A 13,977-nucleotide genomic window follows, 5' to 3' on the forward strand; every position below is an offset into this window, starting at 1 on the left:
GTAGTATCTTGGTGAAATTCCTGGTATTTGTCTCAGTCCTCTTTCTTTTCAATGATTATTAGACTCATGAGTGCCAATCCTATATATTTTAATCCAGGCTGAATGTCTATTTTCTCACTTGTTTTCCTGTCTTCTTCTCTCTTCAGCACCTGTCTTGAGGTCAGGTTTTCAGCTGGGATGACTTCTCTTGGAACTTCAGTCTAACGTAGTTAGGTTTAAAGTTTTATTAGGAGAACAAAAATAGATAAGTGACAAAACTCTCTTACCTAATCCCCCGAAGATCTTCATAATGCATGAAGTGGACTAGGTGGAAAATATATCTTTTAGGCCCCTAAAGCAATTGGCAAGATATTACTAATATTAGGTATGGTACAGAGTAATGACAATATGAAGATATAGTTATGTGAACTTGAAGGAACTGCTAAAAGATGATTGTTTACCATTATAGTTCATGACAAATGGGATTTCTAAGGATAATTGTGCTATGTAAGACTTTGTCTGAGTGTTCCTTATGTTGCTGGGAGGGTTTAGGCTATCTGTCAGCCTTTGGAATAGGGTCAGAGCACTAAATACATCAGTGGTGGGAATTCTTGTGCTGTGAAAGACTCGGGGAAAGCAGCTGTCTGAGAGCACCAAAGGTAACCTGGACATGTGTGCTGCCAGCCTCTGGAGTCACTGCAGCTTATTATTATAGTCACTGACAGCGGGTCTCTTGCTGTGGTGGGAGAAGCAAGGCTGTCCTAAGTAAAATTCAAAGTGTACCTACTTGAAAATTGAAACTATGCCAGAAGTCAAAAATAATATTCATGACATGAGCACTCTGGGCCTTCTCTAGGGTAGGGGAGAACTTGTTTTTTGCCTCCAGAATGAGGCATCACCAAAGTAGCAGTATAATATTTCTTGTGTTTAGCATAAGCAGATGGTCAAACAACTTTAATTTCAGATTTGGGGACTGCAAACCAAATACTGTGTCCTTCACATTTTGTATTGCAAGTTCACTGCTTGTTACTACAGATTGATTTTATGAATTTCAAATGATATATCGGTTGCAGAAATTCTTTGGATTGTATTAAATGCAGTACAAATATTCAGATGTCGGGGTTAGTGTATGGTTTTGATTTTTTTAATCGTGCTTTTTGAAAGCAGCATGCTAAGACCCACTCAAAAGGTTTTAAAAGGGGTGAACTCCTCTGGAGGTCTCTTCTGCTTGACTTAAACAAAAGAAGCTTGCCTGATTAGATACATAGCTGTTTGTTTATTTCTAGTGTTTTCTTCAAAATAATTGAAAGCAGATCTGAAATGAAAAGGAGCTCTTGCCAAAGGTCTGTAAATTCTGTTCAAGACAAAATAAAAGCTTTTTGCAGTCTTCTTGGTGGACTTTAGTTGTTTCTGTCAATCAGAAACATTGTCTAGGCTTTTTGTAGGTAAGTGCTGCATAAGACAGTACAAATGAATCGGAACAGATTCACACTGATCTCTGATCCTCATTTGGGTATGTTTTGAACACAAACTGCTCACTAAATCATGTTCTCTAGTCCCTTTTTTTCTGTATAAATGTTATGCTACTAGCCTATACTTAGTAAGCTCATTGTCTTTTTTTTTTTTTTAACTTTATATATACTCAATCTTAAATAAAATATTGTCTAAATCACTCATTTCAGAAGCAACATGAGACATCTGCTCTATAGGAGTTCAGGCCTTATTCTAAAAAGTGAAATTGGTTCTTATTGTTACTGCCAGGCAATGGCTTAGATTGCTTTGCCTTATTTAAGAAAAATCAAATCTCTTCAAGTTGCTATTCTAGAATTAAATTGTTCCAAATTTATGTATTGTGATACAATGTATTTTTATATTAATATCAGAAAGATGCCTAGAAGCTTGGAAGGGAGTATTTGAAAGAAGTACCAAACGGGACTATACTGAAGCTAAATGTTCCTGAATCCAGAATGTAATCATTAACTGGCTGCACAATAGGATGGCAGTAGGAAATGCCATTCAACAGCCCTGACTTCATCTGAAATATTTGCTTGCAATACAGGCTTTAGTGCCTGAAGAAATGTGAAGTCCTTTATGTCAGATAGGATGTGAATTGCAAAGGCTTGTTTTTTCTGTTTTGACAAAAAATTTGCATTGAACAATAACATCAGGGTATCTTTTGCATGGGGAAGTAGTGAATATTCTTCACAGTTTAGTTATGGTTATTAAAAGTGCCTTTGAGTGTTAAGTTTACCTCCCAATTACTCAAAATTAGCTAAGAGAACCTCTACTAATGACTAGTGCAAACTAGCAATTGTGGTTTTAGATCAAGCTATACTTTATTTCTCAATGTCTTCTATGGCCCTTAACTGTTATGTTTTGGTTCTTCCAAGACTGGTTGGTACAAGTTGGAAAAGGTAAATAATAAATTATTTCTCCTGTCATCCTGACAGTTTTTATATCCAGTGGTCTGCAGAGGCAAGGAAGGAGTTTAGTTTTTAACTTCCTTCTAAACTTGGTTCTTAATGGTGAGAAAAATAATTCATTTTTATGCAGGCATCTTCAGTCTGAATGATGTGAAAACTTCTGCAACAGCAGTCCCTTTCCTGGATATTGTAGCAAACATATGTAAGAACTGTCCACTGTTCTGTGGAGTTTTTTCAGTTGATAAAGGAGAATTAGTTTGGAAGTACTACTGTAATATGGAGATAATTAAACTGGAGGGAAGGGATTCCATCCAGTGGGACCCCAGTGGGAGAGGCTAGAGAGGTGGGCCTGTGCTAAGCTCATGAAGTTCAACAAGGCCAAACGCAAGGTTCTACACCTTGGTCAGGGCAGTCCCAAACACAGCTACAGGCTGGGCAGAGGATGTATTGAGACCAGGTCTGAGGTGTTGCTTGGTGAAAAGTTCAACATGAGCCAGCAGTGTGCACATGCAGCCCTGGAAGCCAATCGCATACTGGGCTGTGTCAAAAGGAGAGTGGTCAGCAGATTGAAGGAGGTGATTCTCCCCCTCTATTCTTGTGAGATCCAACCTGGAGTACTTTTTTCAGCTTTGGGGCCTGCAATGTAAGAAGGACATGGACCTGCTTGAGTGAGTCCAGAGGAGGGCCGTGAAGATACTCAGAGGGCTGGAGCACATCTTCCATGAAGACAGGTTGAGAGAACGTGGCTTTTTCAGCCTGGCGAAGATAAGGGTCTAGCAGCCTTCTAATACCTACAGGGAGCCTACAAGAAATCTGGAGAGGGACTTTGTACAAGGATATGTAGTGACAGGACAAAGGGAAATGGCTTTAAACTGACAGAGGGTAGATTTAGATGAGACATAAGGAAGAAATTCTTTATTATGAGGGTGGTGAGGCACTGGCACAGGTTACCCCAAGAAGTTGCGGCTGCCCCATCCCTGGCACTGTTCAAGGCCAGGTTGGATGGGTCTTTGAGCAGCCTGGTGTAGTGTGAGGTGTCCCTGCCCATGGCAGGGGGTTTGGAACTGGGTGATCTTTGAGGTTCCTTCCACCCCAAACAGTTCTATGAATATCAAGTATTACCACTGTTATAATGCATTCAGCACCTGTATGTTCCATACACCTCACAAATCTGAGAAACTGCACAGAAAATGTGTTAACCAAAATAGATATAGAGGGCAGGAAGGTCTGCAGTTTGCATGAATGTCATGTTTTGCATGATATTTGATATATAAGCTTCAAGTTGTTTTTTTTTTTTAAATTAACAGATTGTATTAATTGGACTTTTCTAATGGCTTTCTTCTTCCCTAGGCACGAGCTTTAACACCTCAGACAGCAGAAACAGATGCAATAAGATTTTTGGTTGGAACACAGTCTCTTAGATATGATAATCAGGTAATTTTTCTGTCAAATGTCAGTTGTAATTTTTTCTTCTTTTTTTTTTTTTTTTTTGAACATTGTTCTAATATCATTCCTTTTCCTTCCTCCCCCACCTCCCCCCCATTGAATTTGAACATTAAGATATAGTCAAGTTGAAGACTTCTGTAAATAGAATGTAAAGATATTGGTAAGAAATGTGAGTGAATTAAAGCTATGTGTATTTTTCTGAAGATTAAATGACTCTTCTGAATTGTCTGACTAAATCGGATTGGTTTAGTAAAGAAACTGCCATATTTTTGTTATTTTAAATCTCTAGATTCTCTGGAGCTATCTTTAGATCACAGAAGAGATACAAAATAAAATGAAAGTCTTTAAGTCTTGATTGCCTCTAATGGGACTCCTGGTATGTGCACAGTTCTGTGTATGTGAAGGTTCATAAACTGGATTTTTCATTATTAATTACTGGCAGTCAACTGTCCTTTCTGATATAAGTTTAACAATGATTTAAGAGACTTCTGTGGCTCAGTTTCTGTTAGTCTGTTTCCTCTGCAGTGAAGAGTACAATACTTCTAATTGTACAGCAATTTTAATTTTTGTGACTAAATTTCAGTAAATGCCTTCACACAGAAGGAATATTTTGAGGCCAGAAGAATTAGTTGTATTGAGAGCAGGTGGCAAGGCTTTGGTATCAGGTGTGTTGCAGTGGTGGCCTCCATGAGAAGAGGCCAGGGGCTGCCACGGAACACAGCTGAGCCAGTCAGCCTGCTGGCAGCTTTGTGAAAACAAGAAAGGAAGAAATGCTGGAAGGAAACAGGAGGGAACAAAGACTGAAATGAGCGGAGAAATCAGAAGGACTACACAGTGGAGCAGGTATCCACTGCAGCTTGGGGAACACCTGTTCCAGAGCAGGTGGGTGTTCCTGAAGGAGCTGTGGCCCATGTACTGACCATAGCCACCACTGCCCTGCGCTCTTCTGTGCTGCTTTCAGGGGGTTGAAGCAGTCTGGAGTGAAGTTAAACCGAGGAAAGGTGGGAAAGATGGTGTTGGTTTAAGGGTTTTCTTTCCCACTGCCAAATTAGTAAATGGCTGGGTGGAAGCCAAGGCTACCACCCACCACAGAAGCCCCTAGAATGGATACAGTCACCTGTTTTTCTGAAGTAATGGACTGCACAAAACGAATTCGGAACTATATATATATCTCTGCAAGATGTGAGCTGTCAATTCCCAATGAAGTTTTGAGTTTGTTACTCAAAGATAATACCAGATGAGACTCAAGGAAAAAAAATATTCAGAGGCCTAAGGCGGTGGAGTATTCAGTTTTTTTACATTTCGGGTAATAACGTGTGAGACCAGAAACAAAAGAAGAGGCAGACAAACTTAGTTAAAAATAAATACACACAATCCCATATTTGTAGGGTCTCAGATGTTCTTCAGGCATTTGGTTATAAGGTGGTTTCTACTGTGATTTCTATGTGTTTTGTTTTGTTGTTTTTTGGTTTACTTCTTGGTTCAACTAATTAAATCTTGATACAAACTTGGAGACTGATTCTCACTAGTTGATATCCAGCAGATCTTCACTAATTTAAGTGTTCTGATTTAGGTAAGTTGATTGGACATATACTATGTATTTTGGATATATTTACACATATTTTGAATATGGTTTTCTTTTTCTAATGAATAACATTGATAGAAATGCAGGACACTTCCAGGTGTATTAACAAATGTTTGGAGGTTATGGGCCTTTAGCTGTGCCTCAGGCCATCAGCTCCTCTCAGCTAGTTGATAATCCCCAGGAAGTGCCCTATGCCTCAAGTCATTATTGCTTAATTCAGCACTAAATTCTCTAGATTTGCTTAAAAACTTTTTTAGTTACCTGACCTAACTTAGGAGCTTCCTTGTAATCTCTAGTGTTTGACCAGGTATTGTACTGCGAGAGTTTTCTTAGGCAGTGCCATCATGTGCGGAATATTTCTTCCCTTCTCGTCACAGGAAGGGGTAGTGCAGTAGCTGTACATGGTAACTTCTGTACATGATAGCTGGCATGGTAACTTCTGCGTCACTGACGTTTATTGCTGTATGAAGCAATTTAGGCATTTACAAGAGATCTGGTGAAACTATTTTTCTATTAACACTGGTATTTCAAAGGAAAAGAATTGTTTACACAATTTTATATTTTGTCAATATTTGAGATACTAAAAGTGTGTGGTATTTGTCACTTGGTCCTCATAACTCCCTGGAAATTGCTTAAGTAGTTTGTATTTGCATGGTGTTCTGCACAGTGTCCTTTTAGAACTTTTGTCCTCAGTCCTTTCATTGGTGTTAAACTGTGTTGTTTCATTGTTGTTAAACTGTGGCTTTTTATATTGTTCTTAGTTTGATGCATTTACTGAATGCTTTGGAAACATAAAGGCAGTATACGTCACTTATTGTTTTCTTACCTCTCTCATTCCCTGACATCTCAGTCTCAGAGATGACTGACAAGACTGACATCCCTGACATCAGTCTTGTGTTTTTAGAACCTAATATAGTTATTTTTATGATTTAACTTAATGTACAGGCACAAATTTACATTTAATATAGGTACGAAACAGATAATTGGCCAAACTAAAACAATTCCTCAGTCTCTGCTGCCCATGAGTGCTTGCTGAAAGAAAATAAATTATGGAGATTGCATAGGTGAAGAAAAAGGAATATTTTGTGTTGAAATTGGTTAGTTTTAGTCTGTTTCTTAGCAATTCATAATTCCTCCAGATTTTGAGGAGAACTAAATAGTTTTTCCTCAATACTTAGGCTTGTGTTCAATGAAAATCTTCCCCAGTGTAATTAGATCAGGTTGTTAACTCATTTGTTTATTTACTGGTAATAAAACCAGTCTCTTCAAAGGCCTTTTTCCACAAGAGTTATGATTCATGTAGCATTAACTATTATGCTACAATCATGTTGAGAAAGTTCTCACTTACACTTACTGTTTCTTATATCCACACCTGTGGTGTCCATATGCTGTACTAACTAATCCATGGTAAAGCTCATTTTTACACTCCATCAAGAAAGGTTAGAAAGATCATGATTCAAGAACTGAAGGACAGTCTACAGAACTGAAATTTGTCCAGTTCTGTCAGGCAGTTTTTACAGATGAATATTCCTTTCTGCAAATATTTGTCTTCATGGTATCATACCAGTGCAGTATTTGGTACTGGTATATTTTCTGCGGAAACTCTTTTGTCCTTAGTATTTAGTAAAGTCACTATTCCATTTGATGAATACAATGTATCATGTATTTAAATCAACATCATGATGGGGATCCTTAGTAGAAAAACGTTGGGGAACCTTTGCAGTTCTTTCTGTTAAGCTGATCAGCTTTTTCTGGTAGGCTGTGTTGTTTGACGTAGCTGTGAAGGATGTAATTTTTCAACTTGGAAAGGTATAAACAATACCCTTGCATAAGAATTAGGTTTTGTATTTTCTAAAAGTCTCAGTCTGGACATGTGATTGACTAACTATGTGTTTCAGTAGCTATTCATGATGTCAACTGAAGCAGAACTGTAACAGCAGAGGAATAATTGGTTATCTGTGCCTTCGTGGAGCTTTAGACGGGGTAGTTAAGAGTTCTCCCTTAGCTTATGTGCTGAGTAACCCTCTTAACCTGCTTAGTGTGGGTGGAGAATGCGTGTGATTTGTAAATATGACTTCAATTTGTGGTTCACCTTTAGAGGCTTGAGTCGAGCTGCTACAGGACACTTCAGTGACTCCAGTGGAGGGCTGTATTTCTCCCCCATTTTTCCTGATACACCTTTGCACAGTTCACACTGTTTCTCTGTTAAATACCCAGTTCAGTAAATTGAGATATCCCCTCCCATCTATTATGCTAAAGCCAATTATAACTATTTTGCTCTGTAAAAATAACAGCAGGAGTTACTCTTCTTGCTATTAAAATTGTTTTATCTTAGAATTGTGAGTATGTTGGTATTGTTTGCCTTCCAGTTCATGCTTGTAAAGTAGCTGTTTGGATTGTCAACTGTTTGAGTTGTAAGTTTATTCACAACATCAAAACGTATCTAATAAGAGCAGCATAGAAGGTTGAATAGGTAATTTCTTTATTCAAAACCCTAAAACCAAAAACCAGGGGATGAGGTTAAACTGATATCTAATGAAAAGAGCAAGAACTTTCTGTATAGACTAAACCTTTGAATTATGATACAGGGAATAGGTCAGAGAGGGAATGTACAGAATGCCAAAATAAAGTGAAACAGTAGATAAATCTAAGTGATGTTACTCTAGAGAGTTTTGAAATGCATGAGGGTCACTCTTTGAGTTGGACAGGGGGATTGATAGGCAGCTGTTGGGGTTTATGTATAGTGTCCCGATTCCTAGATGGGTTTCTAGATTCAGGGCAAGATAGGAGATTGATAGGCAGCTGTTGGGGTTTATGTATAGTGTCCCGATTCCTGGATGGGTTTCTAGGTTCAGGGCAACAAATGAAGTCTGAAAAGACAACTTGCTAATCAAATACAGAAGTGCTTATATGCCTTTGATTACAGAATGGAAGAATAATGTAAGGTGATGAGGATCTAGCATTATATTTCAAGGAGGAGTTACTGGTGACAGTGTTTGGATGTGAAAGAAAAAGATGACATGTAAGCTCAGTCCTTGGGGGGGGGGGGGAAAGGTGATATGTAATTGTCCTGGGTTCAGCAGCAGCAGTCAGTTTTTCTCCTTCTTGGTAGCTGGTGCAGTGCAGTGTTTTGACTTTCAGCTCTGGAACAGAGCTGATAACAAGGATGTTTTGGTTTGGCCAAGGACTTTGTGAGCCTCATGCTCTGCCAGGGAGGAGGGGAAGCCGGGAGGAAGCAGGGACAGGACACCTGACCCAAACTGACCAAAGAGGTATTCCATACCACAGCACGTCATGCCCGGGATGTAACTGGGAGTTAGCCGGAAGGGCTGGGAGACTGCAGGGTTGGAGGAGGGTCGGTGCTTGGTTGGGCTTGGGGGGTGAGTTATCGGTCGGCTGGTGCTGAGGTGTTGTATTCTCTTCCCTTGTTATTTCCTTTATCATTATTATCACTGGTGGTAGCAGTAGTGATCTGTGTTATACCTTAGTTACTAAATTGTTCTTATCTCAACCCATGGGAGTTGCATTCTTTTCGATTCTCCTCTCCGTCCCTCCGAGAGCAGGGGGAGGGCAAGAAAAGGGGGGGGAAGTGAGCAAACGAATTACCTGACTGGGTTTAAACCATGACAGTAATATAACCAATTTAGGCTTGAGACCTGTTTAGCAGCTTCTGTATTTTAAGAAAATTTTCTATATTCTGTAGCTAAGATTTTTGCAGTTGTTCAGTAGACTTAATTCGGTCATTGTGATGAGATGTCTTACTTTTTTGTTTTCTCTTAATTATTCACCTGACTTTGCTGATGAATTATTAATGGAGATACAGTTGTCTGGAAACTGTAAGTCTTCTAGAATTTATTTGTCCACTCTTGAGCTTAGCGGAATTAGTCCCATGAGTAAAGTTACCTGTATATGATGTGCTAGGCTAGAATCTTTCTCAATTTCTTCTGTTTATGAGGCAACTATACAAAAACAACTAAGTAAAAATCAGGAGGAAAAATGAAAATAATGTAGACCTGTTAAAAAAAACAAGACAAAAACCCCCCAAAAAATCAAAATCACAAAAATCAAACCTAGCTGTCTCTTAAAACCCTAACTTATATATTTAAACATTATTGTTTTTCTTCATCTTTCAGTTCAATGTTTTTATTTTTCCATATAATACAAAAAGTATTACAGATTTATATGTTGGTACAGGTATGTGATTGCTGAAGTGAACTCTGAGGAAGTTTCTTGCTGAGTTGACAGCGTTTGTTTGAAATGAGAGTTCTTTCCCTCTCTCCCCACCTTTCTGCATAGGTTGTTTGAATACAACGGTTTAGATACAGAATTGGTGAAGACATTTAGACTAAGGATTGCAATGTTGTTATTCCTGTTTATTGCTATAAGAAGTGTTGAATTGCAATGCAAGTGGCTTATTTACTGTTAGACATAAAATGAAAAATCACCTTCAAGCTTAAAGTTGCAAAATTGAGAAGAACAAACACAGTATTTCCTCAAAACAGGGAAATTGCTTGTGTTTTTTTCTGGAAAAGTTAATCCTGCATGAAATCAATGATATACGAAATTGTTAGGATAACAATTAATTAAAGCAGATACCGGTTATAAAATTCTCATTAAATTGTTCTGTGCAGTCATCATGTGTTATTAAGACCCACAGGAAAGCATTTGAAACCCTAATGTTCTTTTTTATTGTATTTGCAGATTCACATCATAGACTTTGATGATGAAAATAACATTATAAACAAAAATGTTCTCCTTCATCAAGTGGGTGAAATTTGGCACATTAGTACCAGTCCTGCAGATAAAGGTGTACTAGCAACCTGCTACAATAAAAGTAAGTCCTCTTTAACTGTATATAACTTGTTTAAGTATTTTGGTATTTTTGAATGTGTGAAGTTTTACTATCTAGCTAACACTTTAACTTGGAATTACCAACACAGGCATTTTTCAAAAGATCTGCTGTACCTTTGCTTATACCTCTTTTTTCTTGTATCCTGATGGTCATCTTGGTTAGAAGTCTACTTTGGTGTTCATGTCAAGGAAAGCAGGTGTCGTGGTTTAAACCCAGTCAGGCAATTCGTTCACTCACTTCCCCCCACTTCTTTCCCTCCCCCTGCTCCCGGAGGGACGGAGAGGAGAATCGAAAAGAATGCAACTCCCACGGGTTGAGAGAAGAACAGTTTAGTAACTAAGGTATAACACAAATCACTACTGCTACCACCAATGATAATAATGATAAAGGAAATAACAAGGGAAGAGAATACAACACCTCAGCACCAGCCAACCGATAACTCACCCCCCAAGCCCGACCAAGCTCTGACCCATACCTCCTCCAACCCCTCAGTCTCCCAGCCCTTCCGGGTAACTCCCAGTTATATCCTGGGCATGACGTGCTGTGGTATGGAATACCTCTTTGGTCAGTTTGGGTCAGGTGTCCTGTCTCTGCTTCCTCCTGGCTTCCCCTCCTCCCTGGCAGAGCATGAGGCTCACAAAGTCCTTGGCCAAACCAAAACATCACTATCAGCTCTATTCCCAGGCCGAAAATCAAAACATTGCACTGCACCAGCTACCAAGAAGGAGAAACATGACTGCTACTGCTGAACCCAGGACAGCAGGAAAACCAGAAAGTATTGCTTGTCTGATTATGTGAAGAATGGCAAATAAAATACATTATTTTAGGCATCATTCCTTTTTTTTTTTTATGTGCTTTGCCTTTGAAAGTGGAAGTAAATGTCTTTCAAAACAACATCATGCCAACATAGACTCACAGAATAAATAGTAAGGGTTGGAAAGGACCTGAAGATCATCTTGTTCTAACCCACCTGCCATGATCAGGGACACCACACACTAAACCATGTCACCCAAGACTCCATCCAACCTGGCCTTGAACAGGGATCAAGCTCTATTTAAAATGGCAGGTGAAGTTTGTGTTTCATGTCATTTGTCGTATGTTAAATGCAGATATGCCCACAGAAAGCTATAAATTCTTATCTGTGTATCTCACCAAAACCATAGGACTGCTTCTTCTGAGGCCTAATGCTAAGTGCACAGCTGTTGAGATTAAGGATCTCTGTGTGTTTCATGGGTGAAGCAGGTGTGAAGATAATTCTGTCATGAGGCGTGAAAAATATTCTTGCATCACTTGGTGTCCTGGTATAAACTCAGTCAGCCACACAGTCTCTCTGTCATTCTCCCCCTTCTCCTTCCCCCTGCTCCTGGAGGGATGGGAAGGAGAACTAAAAGGATGTAACTCCCACGGGCTGAGGTAAGAACAGTCCAGTAACTAAGGTATAACACAAAACCACTACTGCTACCGCCAATAATAATAATGATAAGGGAACTGACAAGGGAAGAGAATACAACCGCTCACCACCTGCTGACCGATACCCAGCCCTACCGAGCAGTGATCTAACCCTTCTGGGTAACTGCCCCCAGTTTATATATGGGCGTGTTGTGCTGTGGTATGGAGTACCTCTTTGGTCAGTTTGGGTCAAGTGTCCTGTCTCTGCTTCCTCCTGGCTTCCCCTCCTCCCTGGCAGAGCACGAGACTCAGAAAGTCCTTGGTCAGACTAAACATAACCGAGCAGCAACTAAAACCATCGGTGTTATCAGTGCTGTTCCCAGCCGCAAGTCAAAAACACAGCACTGCACCAGCTACTAAGAAGGAGAAAAATGACTGCTACTGCTGAACCCAGGACACTTGGTAAAGGGAGTCTTTTTCTCTCTGATGAGCAAGAAATCTGTGCTTTCAATTGGAATAAATATTATTTCTTCTAGTAAATATTAGTCTGTTCTTTGATGGAAATACAGTCCAAGAATATAAGAATAACGTAGTTGAGCATCTGCGGGCAGCTGTAGAGATGTGAATTCCCACTGCTCAGCCTTGTGGCTATGTTAGAGAAGAAGGTTCCAGGATTGCTTGGTTCTCCTAGTTCTCTTTGGTTGAAATGGAAGTGCTAAAATGTGAATTTCACAAATCTTATGTGACTCTTCTAGGGACAATTATAAAAGATAAGTAAAATAATAAAGAGGTCTTTTTGTTTTCTAAACTGAAAATGATTATAGGTATTTTGAGTAAGAGAGCATTGAAATGGTATTAGCCTGCTTTTTTTTTTTTTTTTGTTGTTTTTTTTTTTTTGTTACTTGTTAGTCTCTGGTTGACTTTACTGGACATAACTTTCCCCCCCTTGCCAGTGATCCATAGTGAAAATGAGAAAGCAGTTATCAAGCATGAAATTCTAAAGTTGTCTTTAATTTTTCTGGCTAGTTTCAGAGGAGAATATGAGAAAGATGTCTGAAGTCTCCTTTAGAGAAAACCAGAACAAGTTTCTGAGTTTCTCTCTAGTGTTCCTTAGTTGATTGTATTTTTTTCTGAAAGAATGTTGTTCTGCACAGAATAGTGTGAAACACTTTAAAAAATGTATGTATCTGTCTTTTTCCCTACATAACTGAACAGCAAGATGATATGAAATAGCTTATTAAGTCTAGTATTTCATGTATGTAATGTACCATTTAATGTTAATCAGTCTTAATTTATTCTACTTGTATCTATTTTAGAGTTCAAGTATTGCTCTAGAACATACGGTGAAACCAAAACTTAAATATAGACCTTTTTGAGAAAAGAGTATAAAATTATGTTTATAGCACATTATAGCGATTTCTAATAGCAATATACATATTAATTGAAAATCATGTTAGAGAAAGAGCATATTGAGATTGTTAGAATTGAGCTTCTAACCAAACACTCTAAATTTCTGAGGGATTTCTGACTTCTCTTATTGGACCTATTAATTCATACGAATGTTTTCTATTCTAGCTGCTTCCTCTTCTAGATTTAGTTTACCTAGTTTCTGAGCATTAAGCTGTATTGTTTATATTTCATGCATCTTCATTTAGAAACATCACCCATAAACTTGCTGCAGAAAACAAGATCTGGTTCTTAAATGATTATTGATGACTCTAATTAGAAATGTATAGAACAGAAAGCACACAGCATGGGGTTCTAATAATAAGGTATACTGAGTTTAGCAGACAACTTATTTGAAGTAGTAATGCAACTGAATTAAGTGAACAAAACCTTTAAAATACCTTTTCATGTATTGTATTTGTTTTGTTATTTTAAAGACTCTTAACTATTTTCCTCATTGAAGTACTAGTCAAATGAGATGGTACTGTCTGGAAGAGTCATAGGTATTGTCAACAACTTTTGTGTCTAAGCAGTACTTCTGGCAGAGGGCTGAAGCACGTCTCCTGTGAAGACAGGCTGAAAGAGTTGGGCTTGTTTAGCCTGGAGAGGAGAAGGCTTCAGGGAGATCTAGCAGCTTTCCAGTACTTGAATGGGGCTACAAAAAGCTGGGGAGGGACAAGGGCATGTAGTGATAGCACAAGGCAAATGGCTTTAAACTGTCGGAGGGGAGACTAAGGTTAGACGTTACGAGGAAACTTTCATTGTGAAGTGGGTGAGACACTGGCACAGGTTGCCTCGAGAAGTTGTGTCTGCCCCATCCCTGGCAGTGTTTAAGGCCAGGTTGGATTGAGTGTTGA

At 38.8% G+C, this 13,977-nt stretch overlaps 1 protein-coding gene across 3 annotated transcripts in view; it reads left to right on the forward strand.

The window, feature by feature from the left end:
* The window catches only part of EIPR1 (EARP complex and GARP complex interacting protein 1), an 82,935-nt gene that overhangs the window by 5,970 nt on the left and 62,988 nt on the right, over positions 1 to 13,977 (forward strand). Inside the window, exons 1-3 of one of the 3 annotated variants that reach the window (XM_057431911.1) lie at positions 3,782 to 3,836; positions 4,138 to 4,224; positions 10,135 to 10,267. In XM_057431911.1, the coding sequence (XP_057287894.1) occupies positions 4,213 to 4,224; positions 10,135 to 10,267 (145 nt within the window). In that variant the 5' untranslated portion in view covers positions 3,782 to 3,836; positions 4,138 to 4,212. Of the gene's footprint in view, positions 1 to 3,752; positions 3,837 to 4,137; positions 4,225 to 10,134; positions 10,268 to 13,977 lie in introns of those variants that run through there. The other 2 variants (XM_057431910.1, XM_057431912.1) reach the window with 2 other exon arrangements.

Source organism: Pezoporus wallicus, unplaced genomic scaffold (genome assembly GCF_028554395.1).
Source record: "Pezoporus wallicus isolate ANWC-B61680 ecotype Strahan unplaced genomic scaffold, APGP_CSIRO_Pwel_v1 contig_161, whole genome shotgun sequence".
NCBI lineage: Eukaryota > Metazoa > Chordata > Aves > Psittaciformes > Psittacidae > Pezoporus > Pezoporus wallicus.